Here is a 26,682-nt window from a genome sequence, read left to right as displayed (position 1 = left end):
AGTCAAGTCACCCCATCCTTGATTTCCCTCGGTGTCTAGTTTTCAAAAATGTATAGGTTTTCTAGGTTTCCTTAGGTGCCGGCAGAGCTAGAGTTAAAAAACTACAGCTAAGCACTTTGCAAAAAAAGGGTCACTTTTCACTGTGAAAATGTGGTGGGTCCACGTTGCGTTTTGGGCCATTTCCTGTCACAGGCACTAGGCCTACCCACACAAGTGAGGTGCCATATTCCTCAGAAGACTTAGGGGAACAGGGGGTGGGTGGAATTTTGTGGATCCACATAGATTCCAGAACTTTCCACCACAGAAATGTGAGGAAAATGTGTTTTTTTGACAATTTCTTAGGTTTGCAAGGGATTCTGGGTAGCAAAACAAACCTGGTGAGATCCAGTCAAGTCACCCCATCCTTGATTTCCCTCGGTGTCTAGTTTAAAAAAATGTATAGGTTTTCTAGGTTTCCCTAGGTGCCGGCAGAGCTAGAGCTAAAAAACTACAGCTAAGAACTTTGCAAAAAAAGGGTTACTTTTCACTGTAAAAATGTGGTGGGTCCACGTTGCGTTTTGGGCCATTTCCTGTCGCGGGCACTAGGCCTACCCACACAAGTGAGGTGCCATATTTCTCAGAAGACTTTGGGGAACAGGGGGTGGGAGGAATTTTGTGGATCCACGTAAATTCCAGAACTTTCCACACAGAAATGTGTGGAAAATGTATTTTTTTGACAAATCTTTAGGTTTGCAAGAGATTCTGGGTAACAGGACCTGGTGAGAGCCAGTCAAATCACCCCATCCTGGATTACCCTGGGTGTCTAGTTTTAAAAAATGTATAGGTTTGCTAGGTTTCTCTAGGTGCCGGCAGAGCTAGGGTTAGAAAACTACAGCTAGGAACTTTGCAAAAAAAGGGTCATTTTTCACTGTGAAAATGTTGTGTGTCTATGTTGCGTTTTGCGCTGTTTCCTGTTACGGGCACTAGTCCTACCCACACAAGTGAGGTACTATATTTATTGGGAGACTTAGGGTAACACAGAATTGTAGAGCAACTGTTATTACCTATTGACTTTTGATGCATTTCTGCCTTCCAAATGAAGGCAATGTGTAAACAATAAGTCATTTTGAAAAATGACCTATAATTCTCATGCTAGTATGGGTAGCCCCAATTTCGTAAATGTGCAAATATCTACTGTTTCTAAACTCTATATTTTGTTCCCATTTCAGAAATACATAGGTGTCTTTCATACCGATTTTTCCATGTATACATTTTCCCAGAATAATTGCCATATACCCGGTACATAATAAAAAACCATTGCAAGTCGCTGCTCAGTTATTGGCTCTGGGTTCGACGGGTTCTTGGTGAACCTACAAGGTCTATATATCCCCACAACCACAAAGGTCCAGCGGATGTAACGGTACATTGCTTTCAAACAGCTGTCATAATTAGAAGAAGTTACAGGTAAAAACGTTGACACAGATAACTGTTTTTTTTCAACTAATTTTTAATTTCTCCTATATTCAACGGTTAGTTTCTATAAAGAAACCTTAAAGGATATACACAAATGAACCCTTGCTGAATTCAGAATTTTATCAACGTTTTCAAAATGTATAGCTTTCCAGGATCCATTATTGCTTTCATACCCATTTCTACCATTAACTGAAAAGCACAACAAATAGCAAAAATAGGCTATGTCCCAGAAAAATGCCAAAACTGTGTAAAATATTTTGGTTTTCAGATAAAATTCTGCTTGTCCCTAAAAGCTGGGAAGATGGTGATTTCAGCACCACAACCCCTTTTTAATGCTATTTGCAGGGGAAAAACCAGACACTTTCATCTGTAGCCCTTTTTTCAATTTAAAAAAAAATTTAAATGTAGCTGTATTTTGGCTAATTTTTGGTTATCCTCCAGGGGAATCCACAAACCCTGGGTACCTTTAGAATCCCCATTATGTTGGGAAAAAGGCCGCAAATTTGGCGTGGATACCTTATGTGGTCAAAAAGTTACAGGGGCCTAAGCTTGAACTACCCCAAATAGCCCAAAAAAAGGCTTAGCATAGGAGGGGGAAAGGCCTAGCAGTGAAGGGGTTAAACCTATTCTGGGCTAAAACGCCATCTACACCAAAAATAAATTGAACCAGATAATCTTTGTCTAAACTATGCTTGTTGGATGCATATGATTCCTTTTCGACCAACTGTATGGCTTTCTTATAAGTTTTGTGTCCACTGTGTTTTTTGTATAAAGACTGGTTACTTGTATGTTAATTTGTCAAAGTTTGAGCATCTGGGCCCAAAGCATCTGTTTTTGCACACAAAATACAAAAATAATATTGATTCAAATATGTTAATTGATTCTTTATTTATATTTTCTCATTTTTGAATTGTTTTTATGAATGATTATGACTTTCATAATTTTGTTTACAGCATGTGCAGATCCTAATTCTGAACAAATATACAACTCTCAGCCATTGTTGTTTCAATGCATACTGAAGATTAAGAGCCAAGTGTTTCTGCTTCCAGACTGTAATGCAGGTTGAGATATACTTTCACCATTCATCCAGCTGGTCAGACATGATCCACATGGTTGGACTAAATACATGGTGCTTATCCAAATGGGTCATTACATGCTGAAGGACCTTGAAACTGTGCATTGCTTTGTTCCATTAATGCTGTGATAAGAAAATTATTAGTACCTTCAATTTCACTTAGCGTGCCAGTGGTGTCAGTATCATGTGGCATGCCAGTGATGTTAAGTTCGCGTGGCATGCCTGCTGTATCAACATTGCATGGTGTACCTGAGGCAGTGACTAAATAAGGGGAAAAACAAAGTAACGGAGTTACATCATTAACATGCAGTAGGCTTTCACTTCTTTCATCCAACTCTGAGTATAAGTATTGCTGATCTCTGGGCTGTAGCATGTACACATTTTCACTAGAGGGAGGATTGAAATTATTGAGATATGTGCCAGGATCATTTATATTACTAGCGAGAACATTTCTTTCAAAATTGCAAGGCAATATGAGCATTTCATCTCCTAGAAGATTTAGGTTATCAGAATACAATCTTGGTTCTTGGCGTTCATTAATTCTTAACTGGTCAAATGTTGTATCAGTGTGAACTAAAGCATCTGCATGCCCGTTGTCTAATGGACTTGTCCCTTTATTCTCAGATTGCAGTGTTGTTTGACTTATTTGTCTGGTGGTGACCGGTTCGATGATTCCAGGTCCACAATGAGGAATTAGTGAGTCAGATGAAATACCACCATCGAATAGTCCAGGAAGACTATTTTGTAAATCCTTCATCTGTTCTGGCTTTGATTGAGTCTGATCTTGACAGACGGTTTGAAGATCAGTAGGGCTTTGGATCATCTCTGAAGGATTTGTTCTTTCATATTCATTCTCCATGTGGCTTGAATTTTTGGGTCCTGCAAACTTTGTGCTGTCTTCAGATTCTAAAATACGGTTGCATTTAAACTGCAGCAATCCTTTGCTTGGAACATTTCCTGTTTTACATTCAGCATAACAAAATGGGTCAACTATTTGTGATTCTTGACACCTTTCTTCTAGTGTTTTGCTTTCTTCCTGTGTTCTTTCATTCTGAGTTACCACACATGTTGTCTCTGTTGTCACTGGATTTGTGGTATCTTCTAAACCTGTATAATGTTTGAATGGTCTTCCTTCAAACTTACTATTACAATCTGATGGCTTTTGTGCCAACTTTTTAGTTTCTAATATTTGCTCTTCTTTTTTTAGAGTGCCTGCAGATAATCCAAATATTTTACCTAGGGCAGATTGGGGTTTTGCTAAAGAAACCCTCTTGTTTCCTGTGTTTTCTTTTTTTAGTTTACTGTCTTTAACATCCAAGGGAAAAAGTCTGGAAAAGGGATTTTTGTCAAAACCTGTTGGTTTTAAAGATTGTTCTTTTCTAGCCTGCCGTTCTCTGTTCTCCTCTATGACATCACATCTTTCAGGCCCAGGTGGACTTTCACAAACCAGCATGCCTTTTTTGCTGATACTGGCAAGAGAGTGTGTTGATTCAGCAATTTTCTTTTCAGATGCATGCTTTTGAATGTTGGTCACTTCCAGCATTTTACTTGACCCATATGTCTGGAAAGTTGCATAGTCTGCATTGGAGGGCAAGCCCAGTTGTGCTACTGCTGAGGCAGTTACACATTGACTTGAGCCAATTGTAAGGTTTGCTGGACTAGGTTGCAACTCATTGTCCCTTGTCATGACAGTGAGTCCTATTTGCTTGTGATGCTTCTGTGCAGTTTCTTGGTTCAGGGTGTTACCAGAGTCTGAAGAATCAATATCTTGGTGATATGATTCCTTCCCGTCAATATTTGAAACGTTTGGCTCCAATGTATGAAGTGTTTTGTTTTTCTCTGCTGGATGTATGTGCTCAACATAGTATTTGTCAATTTCCAAAGTGTTTGATTGATTTAATTGATTATTCTCTGATCCAATGCTTACTTCATCAGACAGAAGTAAATCTCCATCTTTGACATTTGTTTTGTTCTGTGTTAGATGTTTGGTGTTGGATAAAATGTCATTCTCTTCATTGATGACCTCTGGGTCATCACTTGCTATATCTATTTCTTTTGTTACCGTGCCGAGATTCAGCCTTCCAGACTCTTCTGCTCTTACATCTGATACTAGCATAATGTCAGGGAGGAATGTCTTTCCATTTGTTCTGCCACATGTTCCTTGTACTGTGGGTGCACAAGTCACAGGCTGGCATGGCTGTGAAACACAATCAATTTCTTCTATGTGATCAGACCCTGAATCAGCAAACAATGCAGAATCTTCCTGAACATCAAGGGACCCGTTTTTGCAAATGCCTGCATCTGCTTTATCCTCTTTTTGTTTCTCTAGGGTTGTTAAAGGACCAGCCAAAACAGCTGTCAGGTCTGGTTTAGGATCCATTTTCAACAGGCCTGAGTACATGACTTGTTGGTTTAATGTGATCAGGGTATTATTACTGGACGGAGTCAGACAGTCCATATGTTCATTCTTGATATGACTTCCATCAGAAGACACACTTAACCCGCTCTTTATTTTGGTCACAGGTTTGGGATTAGTGGGTTTTGTTACTTTCAGGATTTTTAGGTGAGGAGAGAGGGAACTGAATGACACTTTTGTTGCAAGAGAAAGGATCCTGTTAGTATTCTGGAACACAGCATTATTTTCTACTAGCTTTCTTCCATTGTTGCCTACTTTTGCTGTATTTCCATTATGAGACTTTAACTTCTGTGTAAGCTGTTGGAGTGTTCTTCTTTCATCTCCAGGTGCATTCTTAGCAAAAATGCTGCTGTTTTCTGTAGAAAAGGGAACATTTGACACAGGTATTGTATGTCTTTCTACATCATTCTCAGTCATCGGTTGCCCCATTGGTGGTTTATTTGTGGTCAAAGCTAGTTTAATGGGAGCTATTTTGTTAGTTTGCAAGATTCTTCCACTATTAAGGGGAGGGCATTGTATAGTCACTAGTCTATTATTATTTGATTTGATATCTTTAATAGGTGTTTGTAAAGGGGGCCAGTGAATTCTCAGCTTCTTTCCTTGGTCTGAATGACTGGTCACAACACTCCCTGATTTCCTGCTTTGACTGAATAACTTTATGTCACCCTGTAAGTCTTTATTTTGTTTTCTTTCAGCATTTTCCATCTTGTGGAAGTTAGGCTTCTCCTGGCCATGTTTCCCTCTGATGTCTGTCCCTAGATTTGACTGTCCAGGTTTAGTCAGCTGATGTTCTTTTTGAAGTTTTCTGTTTAAATTTTCAATGCTGCTTTCTTTGGCTTTCGTGAGAAGGCTATGATGATCTTTGCAGTAAACATTTCCACGGTATACACCATAGTTATGTAGGCTACAAAACATAAATAAGAATCAGATATTTTTCAAATCTTCAAGGATAGGTTACATATATAAGCATGTGCAATCATGCGTTTTCATTTACGTATGTACCATCAGGGTCATATGAATGTTGTATTTATTTATTTTTTACTTCTCAGAGAATTTAGATATTTAGAGCTTCTTGAATGTGAATGTTAGACCAGACCTGTCAAGTAAGTGACATTAGCAAATGTAAACATTTCAGAGATTTCTGATTGATTCATCCCAACCAACCAAAACCGTATGTACTCACAAAATAACTTTGATTTTAATTCATAAATGCTCAAGCTACAACAATAAACAAAACTTTTATGTCCAGTCATGAATTAATTAAACTGATTTCTAAAGGTGTAAAACTTAATTAAAAATGTAGCACTAAAGGACGCCTATACCTCAATTGTAACTGACCATTAATTTGATCTGACCCTTACCTCAATTTTGCAATCACTTTAGTGGGTATATGTGCTATCTTTACTCAATTTATAGTCTATTTGAGTGCAAAAGAGCTGGGAATTATTGTTGGTCAGCTAAGGTAATGGTTAGCTAGAGTTAACAGGATTCGACAATGTGTGGTCAAAGTATTTGGCTCATTGAGTTAAATATTGGTTAGAATCCCCAAACGTCTAGATTAATATATACTTCATCAGTCTCTATTTGATAGGAGATGCACAGACCAAATTTGTTCCAATCATTCACTGGTATACATGTAAAAACCTAAGGGGCCTATATATATGTTGGAAAAGAGGGAACTCTGTCGCACGGGCGACGGAGTTCCCTCACTTCCAACACAGTGATCTGTCCACCTGATTTATATGCAGGAGGACCATAGGTTTGACCATAGCAGTGACTATTCTATCACTTTCATAGCCAAACTTCTGCAAATGGCTGACGGAGTAAGGGCTGTCAGAGGATCGGCTATATGCCTGTCTGCCCAGTTAGGATGGTAAACGCTGGTGGTAAGGGATACTAAAAAAATGTCCCTCTTGTCAAGGGAGATGACTCCAGTGGCAATGGGGGCATTATCTTTTTGATTGCTGCCAATGCTTTATAAATGGCCGCCAGTTTGGCAGTCATTTATACATTAGGTGGGTTGCATCTTCATCAGGGAGGCAGAGTAATTTACTCTGTCATCCTGGTGGAGAAATGGGCTATCTACCTATAATTAAATCAAGCCCTAAATGAGGTTACATTGGCATAATGCGCTCTGGGTTCATATCAATATCAGCATATGCATTGCTCAAAAAATAGTAACATAAATAAACAAAGCATTACATTCTACACTTAATTCCATCTCAGACATTCAAAATATGACATTGACAGCCTATGGGAATTGCAGTAGGATTCAGGAATATCAAGTATCTCATAGGCAAATGGTTGACTCATTCATATAGTTCTTTTTTGCAGTCCTGGGTTGCTGTTATAATGGCATCCTGGTGCTAGTGGGTGGCAAACACACATACAATACAAATTGGAAAGCAATGCTTTTCCCCTAGGAGGGATACCTCTGTGGTGGAAGTACTCAGGAGGGGAACTTTGAACAAAAATGTATTTGGGGCGATAGGTGGGGTCTCTCGTTTTCATGAATTTTTTTACCTAGAGACAAACGTAGCACAGCAGCGTAATAGTTTCAGTTTGATATGTCTGGGGATCATGGGTCACAAAGTGGAGGAGCACTAAGGTTGAGTGTAACTCTTTCCTGGTCAAAGGTCTGGAGGACGGAGGGACACGGAATTCTGGATTCCACATGAGCATTCTGTGATTAAAATTGATATCACTTGTCAAATTAGGTACCTTTGCAAAACAAGAGTGGGACAGTTATGTGGGCAGCACAACCCTCTAGGAAACATTATATACATTTAGAATTTAGTTTGCTTGTGCATATGCTGTAGAATTGTTAATCATTCCAAACTCACAATACAAACCATAAGGTTGGTCAAAGTGCTGCCGAGGGATTTGTTTTGCATTTGGAAAGTTTCTATATTGCTTGCTGTGCATGTTTTATTGGTCTTAATTGACTAAATCAGAAAACTTGCTAAACAAAATGATTACAGCCACGGAAAATGGATATGTTCTTATTGCAAAATTACAGAAAATTTGGTTAAGTTGACCCAGTAAATTAGCCGAAATAGCAATGTTAAGTAGAGCTCAGCACATACTCTCATTGGGCCAGTAAATACCTCAACAATTGTTTCAGTTTCTATTATTTTTACATTTGTCCGTTTTTTGTTTTCTTACTGGAGGAAACTAAAAGAAACAAACACCTTAATGCTGAATGTTTCTACAAATCAATATTGATCCTTTTCATAAAATGTTTCTTTTTGTAAGTAAATACATTGTTGGCATTATATTTATCTAAAATGTTGACCACTTTACAGTAAGATGAGCACTTATTAATTCAAATGTCTGGTAAAGTAATGTTTGAAGACTTCGGGCAATTGAAAACTGGAAATTTAAAAGCTGTTCCTGAACTCTGTCATATCAAAGAACTTTAACAATGAGATCAGAAGAGTACCTTAAACTATCTCTCCCATGTAAACCCATCATCTTAACTTGTACCTTCCTCGCATTTGCATCAGAGTCTGAAAATGTTAACAACCCACTGTGCAACCATGTATACATTTGAAACACTATATAACCAAAATTGTAAACTACTTGCAATTTTCATTGAGATTGGAGCATTTAAAGATGGCAACTGGGTGCATAATATTATGTGGAAAACCACCAGGCTAAGGATAGTTGGAGCAATGAACCTCAACCGAATTTCTACCAAGCTGTATTTAAATCCTACTGTTTTTCAAAGGTCATAGCCTCTAGATAATATAGACTACATTCTAAAAGCTGAAGGATGTGCAATGATATTCTGAGTTGACTTTGGCCAACTTCCATATACATTTCCATGGTACAGCCATGGAAAACAAATGTCCACAAACTCGGTGTTCATCAGCGGAATGCCTTGAAATTGATCTTGAAAGGCTGTGCTTTCTCATGCTAGTTATGGCAGGGAAAACTGTCATAATATCGGAATCAACAATATCGTGTGGCAGAAATATAGTGTAAAAAATATCACTTACAAAAATATCGATTGCCTATCCTTATAAAGTCGAGAAATATCACAAAAAAAATCGTTTCACACTATTATTGTATAAAAACATACAAAAATAGTGTTTCTTAATATATATATATATAGTTTATAGTAGAAAATCTTTAAAATGTTAATATATACCAATAATATAACGTAAAGAAAATAAATCTCACTAATATTTAATACCATATATAAATATATACTTAAATAAACACACATACATACATATATGTTTAGATACATACATATATATATATATATACACATATATTTATATATACACACACACCATTATTAAAATACATATTTTACATTACGTTAATTTCTTTATTTCATTCTTTAAATGTACTACTACAAAAAGTAGATTATATACATATATATATATCTGCAGATGCGCACATTAAGCAATTGATCTTGAGTTGATATATATGTATATTCACATGTAAAAGTCTTTCTTTGCTGTCCATTGTGAAATACTGGTTATATGACCTTGTTACTCTGCTGTTTTAAAAGTGTGTTGATGAAGTAGCGATCACTGTGTGATCAAGGCAGGAATTGCTTAAACGCATCGCAGCATAATTCTGAATTAAAGATGGTATTGCCAAATGCTTCCCTCGTGTCGGTGTCCGGTTTCGTTCTGAGTAGTCGGATGTTGTGTTCGTGTTGAGCCGCTACGTGCCGGAAAAGTGGCAACACTGATGCAGCCTCGGTCTGGTGCTTCTATGGGTATCTGGCAATTGATGGAGGAAAATGCATGAGGCAGAACGAGAAACCCCCCTGTGAATCCAATATTGGAGAGAGAAATGCGAATACTGACCGCAAGGTGAGAAGCCCCCCGGAGACGATGCATCGGTGGAGGCCTGGTTTTCCGGGACACGCTGCACCAGGAAGTGCGGTACGTTACAGAATCTCAAACAGGGAGAGGAGCCGGGGAGGTTACCCGGCGTGGAAACATCGCGAGTCAGATAATTTTCATTCAGGCTACAAAGTAGTGTGTTTTGGTGATCGCTCCTGGTGTGAACTGCACTGAAATGGATAACTGGATGAAAGAAAGAGAGGAGGCTGCAGACTCAGTATTTAGTGAGGGACCTGAGATTCTATCGGAACACAGTCAAGAACTGAAGACCACGTCGACTGAAACCAATGTTGTAATGAGAAATTAAAGCGCAATGAGGTGTCTAAGTGGTGGAAAGTAGTGGGAAGTGAAATCCCTGAGCAAATACCTAGATGTGGGGAGAGTCCCCCATGGATTAAGGGTCCTCACAGCCCCCACCTACGAAGACCCAGACCCTGAAGTGCTTCAGGAGTGGGATGTGAACAATGCGCTATCATCGCAGAATATGATGAACATTCTTATCAAATATGCAAATAAAGATTGTTACAAAATACTAGATGGAATCAAAGAGATTGAGATGGATCTAACGAGAGTGGCAAAGGAAGACATGCTGAAAAAGTTTGGATCAGAAATGTATACCCGTTTAAAAAAGCATGAGCAAATAATAAGAGAACGGAAAGCCACTAAATTCCAAAGAAGACAGGATGGATTATCAGCGTGGGCAGATATATGCATTTGCCCGCCGGTTTGACAACATGCGGAGGCAGAGATTGTCCAAACTCACCAGCTCTGATAAAACAAGAAAAGATGAGCAACTGACAGACCTGAGCTCAGAGGCGAGTTCGTTGGTGAGCTCTGATATAGAGACAGGATCGGAGGAAAGTAACAGAACTCCCAAACGACGTGAACCTCCATCAGTCATTGAGGAATTTGTTTTTTTATACATGGACCGGAATACAAGGCCAAATCTGCAAAGGAGAAAGAAAAAAGAGTTCAAACGAGGCGAAAAAACTGACGGCATGGGTATGGAACTGAGATCAGGTACACAGACAAAGGAACCATACCAACGTCGATGATGGAAGATGGTACAACCATCATCAATTTAATGGATCTAAAGTTAACAGATAAAGAGAACCAAATGTTGTCACTAGGTTTATCATTCTGTATACGCGCAAATTTTAACTATACGCAAACCTGTATTGATTTCTTTAAGTATGTCAGGAAACTGCAACTTAGAAAATGCTTCTACAATAGGAGACAGATTTCCGAGAACCAACGAGACAAAGAAGAAACAGGAAACTTGGAAGTTGGGGATATGGAGGTACTGTGTGATTTACAACAACTTGAATTTGAGGGAGAGGGGTTGTCAAAAACTGTGAATATAAGTGAAATATAAGTGAAACGGTTGATTTATTGGGTTTGGATATTTTTGACATTACCATGTCTGGGTTTAACCCCAAATCAACCTTTACCCCCAACACCCCAAAAGATGCAATTGATTTGTTTTCGGATTGGGTGATTAAGGACCTTAAAGAGTTATCACTCACCTCCAGTAAAACATTCCTGAAAGAGTACAGTCAATTTGAGAAAGAATACCAGAATATTGTAAAAAAGATAAAAACCAGAAAGGATATTGTAGTTAGACAGTCGGACAAAGGTGGGAATGTGGTCCTTTGGCCACTAGATGCATACAATACGGAGACAAAGATGCAACTAAGGGACCACAAGGGACCACAAATGCTATCTAAAAGTACCCCAAAGCAACCTAGTAGAGGTAAAACATAAATTCTTGAAGGATCTAGCTCGTTGGAGAGGGATGAGGTTGTTAATCCAGGCAGAATATTTATTCATGAAGATAGAACATCCTGTCACCCCCATCCTCTATCTAATTCCTAAGATACATAAAGACAGGGAAACCCCACCAGGCAGACCCATAATATCTGCAATTGGGAGCTTATTTGAACCCACGTCCAGATACCTAGATTCCTTCCTGCAGACATTTGTCAAAGCACTCCCGCAATACATTCAGGACACTAGGGATTTCCTGAACAAACTTTCTAATGTGGTTTCGAAAGAATCTTATTTCCTGATCACGTTGGATGTGACCAACTTGTTCACAAGCATAGCACATGAAGATGGCCTTCGTGCAATCCGCCACTATCTTAACAGACGATCCATTAGCTTTTACCAACACTCAGGGATGCTAGTGGAAATGTGTAGGTTATGCTTGACGAACAAGTACTTTATGTTTGGGGGTGAGACATATAAACAGCTACAAGGGACGGCGATGGGCACCTGCTTCGCCCCCAGCTATGCTAATTTGCATATGGGCTGGTGGGAGGAGCAGGTGCTCAAAGTCAAGCATGTTAAGGAATGGGATGAAAACATCATAACCTGGGTTCGAATTATCGATGATGTATTTGTGATCTGGGATGGGTTGTGGGACTCAGCGAAGAAATTTGTGCAGGACATTAATGAAAATGATCTCAACCTGAGGTTTACAGATAACATCAGTGAGACTACGGTATCATTCCTAGACCTAGAGGTATATGTAGAACATGGGATGATCCACACTCGGACATTCAGAAAGCCGACAGCAGGAAACATCATCCTCCACGCTGGGAGTTTTCATCCTCAGAGGCTCAAAATGAGTATCCCTTATGCTGAGCATCTGAGGATGAAACGCAACTGTAGTGAGGCACTAGCGTTAGCAGAAGCTCAGAACTCCCTGACTGAAAGATTCATTCAGAGAGGCCATAATCTTGTAATCCTAGATCAAGCATGTAAGAAGGTTAACAAAATAGAGAGGCAGACACTTTTGAAACCTGATACTGAGAAAGTAATAATGAAGAAGGCAAATACAGGAAATCAAATAAGAATGATCACTGGATACAGTGCCTACCAGTCTAAAGTGAGAGATAGCCTGTGTAGGCACTGGCACTTAGTGCAAAGAGACCCTATTCTCAATGGGATGATATCACGCAGACCCATGATCACCTTCAACAAAACCAAATCTATGAAGGGTGATCTGGTAGTTAACAGCCCTAAAGTAAGCAAAGTGGAGAGTTGGCTGAAGAGCGGCCCAGGATTTTACAAATGCTCCAAATGCAAAGCTTACAATATTGGATGCAATGAAAAACAGGTGATGTCACCACTTATGCACAGTGCATAGAAAATCAGGTGCTCCCTAAATTGCAGAAGCGAATACGTTATATACATTTTGCAGTGTACATGCCCAAATATATATGTGGGCAGTACTATTCATATGGTACATATTTGCATTCTGCAGCACCTAAGGGCTGTCAAGAACAACAATGAAAACTATGTGGTAGCTCGGCATCTAAATGAATTCCATAAAGGTAATTTAAATGATCTGTCCTATTTTGCAATAACCCAAGTCCCTAAACTGAGGAGAGGTCGTGACAGAGAGAGTAAACACCCCCAACTTGAGTCTAGATATGCTATGTTATTTAACACAAAGACTCTGTTTGGACTAAATATTGAAGAAGATTTATATGTCTATCTACTTTAAATCAGTTATCCAGATTCAGATTTTTTAATGGTATTTCAGCAGAGTTACATCTTTTTAGACCAGCTTAGATTGACGAGACTCATGTGAAACGTGATAAAAGGATGGAGGTAATACAAACATCAGAACTGTATAGTTTTCACTAAAAGGATTCCTGTTAAGGGGGTTAACTTTAGTAAAATTTTTAGAGCTTTGTTTTATTATCAGAGGAGATTTTAATGAGGATGTTTTGGAAATCCATGAAGAAGAATAGATTTGAAACATATTAATTTTGGGTTTAAGAATCTATTGTCTTTTAATTAAAATCAGAGTACTGTATTGCATTTGCACTTTATCGTAAAAAGTTTTTGCACTAATATAAAGATCAGTAGGACATATCAGGTGATGCACTTGCACTGAATGTTCAGGTACTGGCCGATATATAATTGATATCATAGTACTGTATTGCACTTGCACTTTATTACACAATTTTGCACTGGCATATTGACGATGTTTTAAACCCAATACTGAAGCATCTCCACTTTCTGATTAACCCATAGATTCTACAACACCCTTATTGAGAAAACATCAGAATCACCCTATGAGGCGATCGGAGGCTCAAATCTAACAGTGATTCAGCACTTTAATGTACCACTGTTGATAAAGGTTTAAAAACTATACTGTATTGATGTTTATTGCCAATTACCCCCTTTGGGAAGAATATTCACATATTTGGAAAGTAATTATTGCATTCAATCTCAGTTCTAACATAATTCAAATTGGTAAAAAGTATTTTCATGAATTTTAATGAAGTCGATATGCACATATTTCTTTGTAGTAGATTAATCTGACTACAATATAGAATGAGATGTATCATTTTATTGTAGAGTTTTTCAATGTGAAGATTTTTAACATTGGAAGTCAGGCACTTGGCTTTTATGCCATAATGATTTATGAGAAGTTGAAAGTACTATGCACAGGCACTTTATGATGAATAATGAAAAAGGAAAACAATGAAGGTATAATTGTTACTTTTCCTACAAACAAGTCATGAAAACACATAAATGAATTGTAATATTAACCCCTTCCATGCTCAGGACGGCTCCCAGCCGTCATGAGTCACGGTAGTCGTGTGCTCATGACGGCCGGGAGCCGTCCGACCGTTGTCGCTCCGCCCACGCGCGGCAAATTCCCCGCCTGTGCGGGCGAATTAATTAGTGGGCGGAGTTCGGACGGCTCCCGGCTGTCATGAGCACACACCCACCGTGATTTATGATGGCCGGGAGCCGTCCTGAGCACCTGAGCGCCACGCCCAGCCCCGCCCCCCCTCGCACCGCGGCGGAATTTGCCCCGCATGGAAGGGGTTAAAAACAGTTCGTTTTTAAACAAGTGACTTAATGTGAGTGTTTGGTGCCGATAATATGCACATGTAAAAGTCTTTCTTTGCTGCCCATTGTGAAACACCGGTCATGTGACCTTGTTACGCTGCTGTTTTAAAAGTGTGTTGATGGAGTAGCGATCACTGTGCGATCAAGGCAGGAATTGCCGAAACGCGCCGCAGCGTAATTCTGAATTGAAGCCGGTATTGCCAAATGTTTCCCTCGTGTCGGTGTCCAGTTTCGTTGTGAGGAGTCGGATGTGGTGTATATATATATATATATATATATATATATATATATATATATATATATATATATATTACCTACTGGCGGTCGCCAGTAGGTAGTTATAGTTAGGACCCCTTTTCCATAGGAAATCCGCAACATTCTATTTTGAATAACTTTGGCGCCGGTCGATGAATCCTCGCGAATTTCTCAAAATAGGTGGGGCGCTACGCTCCGCTCCTACCCTTAAAGTCTCGGGGGGATACGTCAAGCGGGGGCTGAGATAAAAGGGGGGTCCCAAAACGCGTTTTTCCCATGCATTTTTCCATAGGACCTTTAGAACGAGCTACAGCCCGAATGGCTGAACAGAATTACTAGAAATTTGGCAGAGAGGTAGTCCCTATGTCAAGGAAGTGCCTTTTGTAGGTTTGGTGTAAATCTGTTCAGTAGATTCTGAGAAAATAGCCTTTAAATCAATATATATATCTGAGCCCGCTTACGGTACGCTTACCGTACGCTTACGGTAAGCTTACGGTACGCGTACGGTGGCGTGCGCGAGCGCGATTCTGATTGGCTGTTAGATCTTAGTAAACATTCGAATCGGCCGAAACCAGGAAGCGGCGGCCGCCATTTTGTGTGTTTCACTCAGAAAAAAAAGAGTGAAAACAAGAAAAGGGGGCAATGAGGAGAGTTACAGACCCCCTTACATTTGTGAGGGGGTCAAAGAAGGACAGAAAAGTACAAAGAAAACATTTATGGATTTTAAAAAAAATCACGGGGTACGCGTACGGTAAGCTTACGGTAAGCGTACGGTAGAAAAAAAAAATAAAAAAATAAATGAAATTCAGATTTAAGTGTTTAGATATTAGGGGGCTCTAAAAAGAGCCGTTGTGTTTATGAAATGATTTTTTAGTGGTACCTACAAGTAAGTACCGATGCAGAGTCTAAGGTTCAAGAGGAAGACTCTGTTCCCTTCATCATTGAAGTGCACACCATCTCCTCTATAAATGTCTTGCATGTCATAACGCAAGTTGTTGTGGTAAATGGCACCCATACCATAGTCACGGAGGAAAGCAGAAACAGATTTGTTGACGTGCTTTCTTGCTTTGTCAATCTGCGGACAGAAATGATTGGACCAGTTCCATTTTTGCCTTTGGCATATGTTGGAAAACACAAAGGCAGTTTTAGGGAAAAGTGAAAACAGTTGTGCAAAGGTGTCCTTCATAAGCATTTCCAGACCTACCCCAGTCAAAGTGCCTAGGTCATTGCCACCACAGTGCACTATTATGAGGTCAGGGTGTTGGATTTGCATGAAGGATTTCACCAATGGCATCAATTGGTGCCACTTTAACCCTCTCTGACCAATCCATTTAATGTCTACATTTGGCAAAGCAAGGTCTCTCACCATATCTGTTTTCTCTGCAAACTTTTCACTCCAGAAGACATAGCTGTGCCCTGCAATCCACACTGTGAACATCTTCAAAGGAGAACTGGATGCACTCAGGAGGTGTCTTTCAGTAGAATGGCAATATGAAAAGAAAGACAGTTTGGAAATGGAGGCATACATATTTTTTACAAAACAAAAAGAACTGATTGGCTGTTTCATACCATTCTAGAATAAAAACTAGGCTGTATGTGTAAATTAATAGAAGCATGTTTTGTATTGGTACAAAAAAATGTGTTGGCGAACTTCTGACCTAACTCCACACAGCAGTGTTCCATGAGCTGTTGCTATGGTAGCAGGCAGAAGTCAAGTTGGGGGAAGGGTACTAGGCAGAATTCAAGTTGGGGGCAGGGTACTTTTGGAAAAGGGTTGGTTTTCAACCAATAGAAATGTGTGATTACATTTGAAAAAAAGGGGGAAGCACTGAGATTTGAAACTTACATGTATATGTGTGGAAAAATAGAGGGAAAGTTTGCCATTATCTGGTTCTGCTGAGAGGAGAGAGGTGAACAGAACAGAGATCCTGGCTCTGATAATCTGCTGTTTGAGTGCCACATTTCTTTCACAACTAACTAATTTTAAAGGTGAGTTATGAGTTTGAGAGGGGATGTATGTGGTAACTTAAGAAATGAATAATAGAAATGGAAATTCTTTTTGTTGAAGTTATGTTTATCATTTTCTGTTTTGGGAGAAATTTAAATGTGAGGAACATGTAAAAATATATGGACTATGTTTTCACAATAAATTAAGGTGTACTGGAAAAAAAAAGAATAGTTTAAGGGTTTGAGGTTGGACTCAGTAATGCAAATACATTCAGCATCACTAAGGCTGGTTGCCCTTGCTGGAATGTAGGCAGCCACCCAGGTTAAACATGGTGGTGGTCTGAAAAAGCAGTTTGGACATGTGCATTTAAGAAAATCAAAAAAGTGGTTTCATAATGTGTCAGTCTGTAAAAGTGATTTTCACTTGCCAAAAAAAAGAGCAGTAAGTGTGCTTTCAAATTGGCAAAGAAATTTCGTTTTGGGACTAATGTGAAAACATGACTCTGTGTGCAAAGAGGAATTATAGGCAGAGATTTATTGCGTATTGCTCTGGTGATTTCACAGTTGCATTAGATGGAAAGGGGGAGCGATTTTTTGGGGGAAGAAGCAGACTCTTAGCACACACCCATCTGCTTGCCATGTATAATCATGCACAGTATTCACAAGCGAGTGGGGTTTTCAGGTTTCAGTCTGTAATGCAAATACATTCAGCATCACTAAGGCTGGTTGCCCTTGCTGGAGTGTAGGCAGCCACCCAGGTTACACATGGTGGTGGTCTGAAAAAGCAGTTTGGACATGTGCATTTAAGAAAATCAAAAAAGTGGTTTTATAATGTGTCAGTCTGTAAAAGTGATTTTCACTTGCCAAAAAAAAAAGAGCAGTAAGTGTGCTTTCAAATTGGCAAAGAAATTTCGTTTTAGGACTAATGTGAAAACATGACTCTGTGTGCAAAGAGGAATTATAGGCAGAGATTTATTGCGTTTTTTTCTGGTGATTTCACAGTTGCATTAGTAGGAAAAAGGGGGAGCGATTTTTTGGGGGAAGAAGCAGACTCTTAGCACACACCCATCTGCTTGCCATGTATAATCATGCACAGTATTTACAAGCGAGTGGGGTTTTCAGGTTTCAGTCTGTAATGCAAATACATTCAGCATCACTAAGGCTGGTTGCCCTTGCTGGAGTGTAGGCAGCCACCCAGGTTACACATGGTGGTGGTCTGAAGAAGCAGTCTGGACATGTGCATTTAAGAAAATCAAAAAAGTGGTTTCATAATGTGTCAGTCTGTAAAAGTGATTATCACTTGCCAAAAAAAAGAGCAGTAAGTGTGCATTCAAATTGGCAAAGAAATTTAGTTTTGTGACTAATGTGAAAACATGACTCTGAGTGGGTATGGTAAGTCAATAATAATAATTGTAGTCTCTCAAGGACCTTGTAATGTGATAATTGATTTTTAGTGTTTTTTTAAAAAAAAAAAAAAAAGTACGCGCACCGTACGCGTACGGTAAAAAAAAAAAAAAAAAAGTTTTTAAAAACATATGTAAAAAAAAGATGAAAGATAAGGTTGGCTCTTAAAAGAACCGTTGTGTTCATGCAGGGACAGAGGAAAGAAAGCATGGGAAAATTATTCAAAGCGACAAATGTGCTGATCTATTTTGTTGTTCACTAGGGAAACACTGGTCTCCCTATGGCAAATTAGATCTTGACAAAAGGTGCATCGAATATCAACCCTTCGAAATCGAGGGTTCATTTCCAGAGGGCCAGCAAAAGGAGATTCTCCCCCCACAGATGAAGGGCTCACCTGACCTGCAGAAGAAGGAGTCAGCTCTGCAGATGATGGTCCAGGCTGAGCTGCTGTGGATGTACTTGCTTGTCTTTCTGAAGAGTTACCTCCAAAAAGATGACCATGTGTCCTTCTGTGTACATCCTGGAGGTGTCTCTTCATGGTATGATTCCCAAAGGAATACTTCCTGTCAGGATTACCTCTAGAAAGTACACGCTTACACAGCTTGCAAGTTACTAAGGGTGCATTCACCTTTTGCTGGCCTTCAGGAAAAGTAAAATAATCCCATACATAAGAGGGCTTTTGTTTCCTCGCTCTCTGCCTCAAGACAGTGCTGCTAGTGCTAGCCTCACTCTCAGAAGAGCTCTGCTGTTCTGCCATCGTATCACAAAGACAACCCAGCTCCTTCTCCTAAGGGATCACAAGCAGAAATGAGGGGAATGGGTGTGGTGTAGGAGAGTTCTAGAACTGAAAGTAGTTTCAACCAATCAAAAGTTGTGTTTCATGATCACATGACCTACCGTACGCTTACGGTACGCTTACGGCAAAAGTGCGCATGCGCGTAAAAAAGACACGCGCTTGCGCGCATGCGCATAACAGTCACTCCCCGACACTTCCGCGTAACGTGCGCGTGTAGCGTACACGCGTACGCGTCCCACGCGGAGTACGCGCGGCTACGCAAATTGCGTAACTATACGCAAGCAGCGTAAAAAAATTACGGGCGTTGCGTAAACCGTACGCTTACCGTGAGCTTACGGTACGCGTACTAAAAAAATAATAAAAAAAATAGAAAAAAAGTACTGCTAATAAATTTTACATGTTTATTTTAAAAAATATATTTAAAAAAACATATTAAAGAATTTTAAAAATTTAATCATAGTCTTTATAAAAGGTAAGAAAATTAAAATAAAAATATGTTAGAAAAAATAGAAGAAAAAAAAAAAATTAGCATTTAAAAAACCTTGCAAATTCACTGAAAAAACCATGGGTTTCACACACGTTATAGTTAGGACTTAGCATTTAAAAAACCTTAGAAATTCAGTGAAAAAACCATAGGTTTCACACACGTTATAGTTAGGAATTAGCATTTAAAAAACCTTCGAAATTCAGTGAAAAAAACCATAGGTTTCACACATGTTATAGTTAGCTGGACATTTTACTCGTAAAAAACCATTGAAATTGCCCCATTATAGTTAGTTCAGCTAACTATAACTCGCGCCCGCAATGCACTGCTGATGACGTCACATATTACATCACTCATGACATGGTCAGTGACATCACTCATGACATCACTGATGACATCTCAAATGACATCACTGATGACATCATCCTTGTGATAGAGTGGCAGACCTCCTCTCACCCTAATATAACCATTGATACACACATACAAAAATAGAGACTAAAATTTACAAAAGAATGGACATACCAATAACAGTTACAACAACCTCTTCAGTAATTCTAAGATCCACATACACATCCATTCATTCACCAACAGTTCAATACAGTCACTCATACATGTACTCACTTATCATATGTACTCATACACCTATACATCCTGTAACACAATGCCACTTATCCATAGAGCTACTCACACACATAGTCACCCATGCTAATAAAGAATAAAACATACATTTACTTGCATATACAGTTATTCACACACCACCACACTTACTTCTACGGAAACTTACACATACTTAGTCTTTTAAACAATCACTTATAGAAACACATACTTATTCATACAGGAACTCTTCCAATGTCTCACTCTCACATATACTCACTTATTTACACCAATAGTCACATATACTAGTTTAAAACATATGTAGTTACTCATAAAGACACTATTGAGACAGTCATTCACTCACTAACACACCCATACACACACTCATCCACCCATGCAGTCCTGCACACATGCTCTGATCAACACATACAAACAGTGAGTCAATCATTCATGCACCTATGCACTACGTAATACCCCCCACCGAACCATGCAGACACTCAGACTGATACTCAAAAAACCAACTAATATCCTATATAGACACCCATGTAGATACTCACCAACCCATGCAGCCACTTATACACAAAGTGAGAGACTGATACAGATATTTATATATTTAAACATTACTCACTAAGCCATGTATTCACTATGATACACTTAATCAGTCAGTTACACAATCAATTTTTCAATAAGTAATCATCCATTTAGACAGTAATATACCCATTTATTCTTTCATCGACCTTGAGATATACATATATAAAACATATTTAATTTTCAGAAAAACACACATTCACTGGATGGTGTCATCAGTGATGTCATTTGAGATGTCATCAGTGATGTCATGAGTGATGTCACTGACCATGTCATGAGTGATGTAATATGTGACGTCATCAGCAGTGCATTGCGGGCGCGTGAGTTATAGTTAGCTGAACTAACTATAACGGGGCAATTTCAATGGTTTTTTACGAGTAAAATGTCCAGCTAACTATAACATGTGTGAAACCTATGGTTTTTTTCACTGAATATATATATATATATATATATATATATATATATATATATATATATATATTCACTGAAAAAACCATAGGTTTCACACACGTTATAGTTAGGAATTAGCATTTAAAAAACCTCGCAAATTCACTGAAAAAACCATAGGTTTCACACAAGTTATAGTTAGCGGACATTTTACTGATAAAAAACCATTGAAATTCCCCCGTTATAGTTAGTGCAGGCAACTATAACTCACGCGACCGCAATCCTCTGCTGATGCTAATACTGTATTTAGACACTTATTTACCCATGTCTTCTTCCATTAATTTTTAGCTATACATATATTACAAATATTTTTTTTTCATAAAGACACATATGTCATCAGCAGAGGATTGCGGTCGCGTGAGTTATAGTTGCCTGCACTAACTATAACGGGGGAATTTCAATGGTTTTTTATCAGTAAAATGTCCGCTAACTATAACTTGTGTGAAACCTATGGTTTTTTCAGTGAATATATATATATATATATATATGTGTGTGTATATATATATATTGGCACAATATGCCATTATTAACTTTTTCGCATCGAAGCGGCAGAATGAATATTCATTTAGGCTAGATAAAAAGGTATTCAACCTGGCCATAAGCTGCTATATTGATTTTTGACCTTCTGATGGAAGTCAAATGAGACTGACATTTTTGATTACCCCATCATGAAATGTGTATATGTATACATATTTCTATTTTCTTAACCACTTGTAAATAGCTGTATATATAACTTTTGAGTACTGATGAATTTATTTGAATTCGTACTGACTCCGGAACAAGTTCTAAGATGGCCGCCATGTATTCTGTATAATGCAGTGAATTTACGAGGCCTTCTTTGATTTTGATGTTTTCTTTTTTACTCACGTAATCACGTTTAGCACTTTAAATATGTGTCATACACTTGGGGAAACTGACATAGAAAAAGGCAGATTGCCAAAACGCGCCTGTCAGTGCGGGGGGGTCTTTGCACCAATAAATAACTTTTGATGAGGACCTGTGAGTGCTCTCCTATTTACGCTGCTGAAAATCGCTGTGCGTGTGGACAAAAAGATATATATTTTATATATAATACCAGTAGGTGGTTATAGTTATGACCTAGTTTCCATAGGAAAAGCATTTTTTGATTTGCCAATATCTTTGGCGCTGTTCAGCTCCTGTCTTGACGTTTCGGATTGATTCGTCAAGCGGGGGCCGAGAAAAAAGGGGGGTCCCAAAACGCGTTTTCCCCATGTTAATTTCCATAGGAATTTTGAAACAGGTTACAGCAAATTTGGCAAAAGGTGGGTCTTGGTCTAGAAGGTGTGCTTTTTTTAAATGGTGCAAATATGTTCAGTAGTTTCTAGGACATTAAAAAATAAGAAAATATTGATATCTGGGCGGAGCCTAACCACACATCTAACTGTTTAATTATATGCGGGGGGCCTCATGGCCCCCCCAAGCCCCGGGGACCACCACCTCCCTGGGGCACTAATTATTTGAATGCTGGGGTCCGTTGCAGACCCCGGCGCCGGGGACCACCACCTCCTACTGGAGCCCTCAATGGCCCTGGGGAATGCCACCCCCCCCCAGAGCTGGCTCTTGCAATGTCCTGGGGTGCCCACCCCGGGACATTGCTGTTTGCTATGGCAGGGTGGGAGCACGCCTCCCTCCCTGCCATAGCAAACCCTGCTTTGCTTCGTTGAAGCGAGAGCAGGAAAACCTGCTTTTGGTTCAACGATGCAAAGCAGGATTGCGTTTGAGCAAGGGGAGCACCATGTCAGCAGCTCCCCTTGCTCAAAAGCAAAGTCGGCTCCCGCAGGAGGCAGGGAGCCGGCAGGGACAGTGGGGGGCATTGGGGCTCCCCCTAGTCCCCAACGCAAAGGGCCAGCCGCGGGGAGGGGGTCCCCGGGTCCAGGAGTGGCATAGAAGGGGGGCCAAGTGGCCCCCCCTCCCTTTAGTTAAAAAAAGAATTGCCTGGCCCAGGGGGATGGGGACCCCGGGGCTGAAATCTGCCTGGGGAGGGGGGGCGTGCGGCCCCCTCCTCAAAAAGCTATAATTTTAATAATGGCCAAGCCCCGGGGGATGGGGTCCCTGGGGCCAATAGTGGCCCAGGGAAGGGGGGCAACGCAGCCCGTAGCCCTTCAAATATGTATAAAAAAAGGAGGCAATGCTTCGGAGGTGGGGTCACGAGGGCCAAAATCGGCCTCGGAGTGTTGCGGGGCAGCCCCCTTCCTGGTTTTTCTCCATTGTTTTAAAAAAAAAGGGGCAGGCCCTACGGGATGGGGTGCCGAGGTCCCCAAAAATATTAAAAGAAGGGGGCCACACAGTCCCCTTCTATAAAAAAAAGCCTCCTCCCTGTGCCACTCTGCAAACGTGCCTCCTGGCGCGTTCTGAGTTGGGGGATTAAGTCCCCTTGAATACTGAGGGTCCCTGGGGGCCAACTAGCCCACCAGGTACCTCCAATAAGCACCACACAGCTGGATTGCAGAGAGGTGGTCTGAGGCCACGCCCCTTTTTACACCACTTTGCAAACGCGCCTTTTGGCACACTGCTGGTGGGGCAATGAGGTCCTCTTGTGTCCTGAGGACCTCTGGACACAAGTGGACTTCATCCCCCAAGCAGCAGTGCCCCAGCAGGCACGTTTGCAGAGTGGTGTGAAAAGGGGTCAAGAAGCCCTCCTCATACCTCCTGTAAGTCCTTCGCAGTGGAATTCCTGAGCATTGGTCGGAGGCCCAGCCCCCTTTCTTCACCACTCTGCAAACGCGACTAGTAGCTAAAGAAGCACTTGCAATGTAATACGTTTCTCATTTGTGAGAGTTAGAGCTATTGGCGTTGTAAATGTAAAAGATTTTTACTAATGTTTTTGGGAGTGGAGTGGATGTATGTTGTGTGTAGTGGAATTATGTGGTATGTGGTGCAGTGAAATTATGTGGCTAGAAAGTATGTGGTATTTAGTGTATAGGAATTACGTAGAGTGGGATTATGTGTTAAAGTGAGTAATTATGTGGTATGATAGTCTGTGTTGTGGAGTGGTAACCTCAGGTTTAGTCTTCCTCGTTTCTATAGAAGTTAAACTATAAACTCAATGAGACAAAAAAAAAGAAGGAACCATTGAGGAGCACTTCCGGACCTAGTCAGAGGTATGAGCAAGGCCACTGGAATTATGCGACTGTTTGGCTGCACTGATTTTCACATAATTATCAATTGTCTGCTTTTGCCACATAATCCATAATCTATATATAAAACATATTTAAACTTTACAGAAACACACAGTCACTGGATGATGTCATCAGTGATGTAATCAGTGATGTCATCAGTGATGTCACTGACCATGTCATGAATGATGTAATATGTGACGACTTCAGCAGTGTATTGCAGGGGCGCGAGTTATAGTTAGCTGAACTAACTGTAATGGCTGAATTTCTCAGGTTTTGTACGAGTGAAAGGTCTAACTAACTATAAAGGTCCCGAAACCTTTGTGTTTTTTCAGTGAGTATAAATATAAATATATATATTTATATATATATGTATTACCTACTGGCAGTTGCCAGTAGGTAGATATAGTTAGGACCTATTTTCCATAGGAAATCCGCAACATTCTATTTGGAATAACGTTGGCGCCGATTGACGAATCTTCGCGAAATTTTCCAAAGTTTTGACCAGCTCCGGTCCGCTCCTATCCTGAAAATTTAATGATGATTCATCAAGCGGGGGCTGAGAAAAAAGGGGGGTCCCAAAACACATTTTCCCCATGCATTTTCCCATAGGACCTGTTGACGCAGCTACAGCCCGAACTGCTGAACGGAATTACACTAAATTTGGCAAAGAGGTAGTCTTCAGTACAGACTCGTGACTTTTGCTTAAATGGTGTAAATCCGTTCAGTAGTTCCTGAGAAAATTAGAGTTAAAAAGATAGATATATCTATGGCCTCGGAGGATCCGCGCACCCTCCCCGCACCCAGCGCGCACCCTGCCGTGCACGAGCTGTATTCTAATTGGCTGTCAACACTCCAGATCAGGAAGTGTTGGCAGCCATCTTGTGCCTCGGTAGAACCGAGGCACAGAAACCTATAAAACAAACGCGAAAAATGCGACAAGGGGGCAGGGTAGAAACACCCTGACCCCCTAGACCTGCTCAGGGGGTCCCACAAGGAACCCCAGGGCCAAAAAAAGCATTTTTTTTTTTTTTAAATCGGTGAGATTCGCGCACCCAGCACGAATTTTGGCCGAAACAACATAAAAAAAGAAGCGCGGGCTCCCGTGCTTCTTTGGTAATTGGCCCCCGGGGGGCCAAATCCCGGAGGCAGAATTAAAGAAAGTGTGGGGGGTCCCAATCCCCCCCACACTGCCCCAGGGACCGCGCCCCCCTGGGCTCAAAGATACTATATGCGGGGGCTCACGCCCCCCCCCCGCAGCCCCGGGGACCGCCACCCCCCAGGGCTTATTGAAAATGAGTGGGTGGGCTCGAAGCCCCCCCAGCCCCGGGGACCGCCACCCCCGGGGCTTAAAATTATTTGGGATGGGGGTGCTCAGGCCCCCCCCAGCCACGGGGACCGCCACCCCCTGGGGCAACTTGTCAGTGTGGGAGGGGGGCCACGTGGCCCCCCTCCTGGAGCCTTGAATAGGCCCTGGGGACCGCCACCCCCCAGAGCCGGCTCCTGCAGTGTCCCGGGGTGCCCTGTCATTGCAAACTTCTTTGCGTCATTGAAGCGAGAGAAGAGAAACCTGCTGTCACTTCAATGAAGCAAAGCTGATTGCTTTTCCCCATGTGGAAAAGCAATGCCGGCTCCCGCAGGACGGGGGGAGCGGCTGGGACCGTGGGGTGATGGGGTCCCCAGGGCCATATGTGGCCTGGGAGGGGGGCCACGCGGTCCCCCTCCCCAATTAAAAAATAAAACATTTTTTAAAAACAATGGCTGGCCCCGGGGGTTGGGGTCCCCGGGGCCTTAAAGTGGCCAGAGGAGGGGGGCTACGCAGCCTCCTCCAGGGCAAATTATGGCCTCGGGAGGGGGGCCGCGTGCCCCCCTCCCGATTTTTATTTTTTTTATAAACATAAATTGGGGGCAGGCCCTGGGGGATGGGGTCCCGAGGGCCAAAAAAATGGAAAAAGAAGGGGGGCTACACAGCCCCCCTTCTAAAAAAAAAAGAAAAAAAAAGACCGGGATCGGGCCGGAGACCACGCCCCCTCCTTACACCACTCTGCAAACGCGCCCCCTGGCATGTTTGCAGAGGGGGAACTAATTCCCCTTGAATACTAGGGGTCCCTGGGGGACAACTACCCCACCAGGAACCTCCAGTATGCGCCAGGGAGCTGCGTTGCAGAGAGGTGTAATGAGGCCACACCCCTTTTTACACCTCTCTGCAACGCAGCTCCGTGGCGCTTACTGGAGGTACCTGGTGGCCTAGTTGGCTGCTAGGGGACCTCAGGATTCAAGGGGACTTAATCCCCCAACTTAAAATGCGCCATGGGGCCATTTGCACAGTGGTGAAGGTAGGGGG

General features: G+C 41.0%; 1 protein-coding gene across 1 annotated transcript in view; it reads right to left on the bottom strand.

Moving 5' to 3' along the window:
- Nucleotides 1-2,315: 2,315 nt before the first annotated feature.
- Nucleotides 2,316-26,682, bottom strand: part of LOC146796334 (uncharacterized) — a 56,339-nt gene continuing 31,972 nt past the window's right edge. Inside the window, exon 3 of the mRNA XM_085628859.1 lies at nt 2,316-5,847. Within this exon, the coding sequence (XP_085484985.1) occupies nt 2,586-5,847 (3,262 nt within the window). The 3' untranslated portion in view covers nt 2,316-2,585. The remainder of the gene's footprint in view (nt 5,848-26,682) is intronic.

The sequence above is a fragment of the Triturus cristatus genome, chromosome 10 (assembly GCF_964204655.1).
Source record: "Triturus cristatus chromosome 10, aTriCri1.1, whole genome shotgun sequence".
In the NCBI taxonomy this organism is placed as follows: Eukaryota; Metazoa; Chordata; class Amphibia; order Caudata; family Salamandridae; genus Triturus; species Triturus cristatus.
This window is presented reverse-complemented; position numbering and strand designations above follow the sequence as displayed.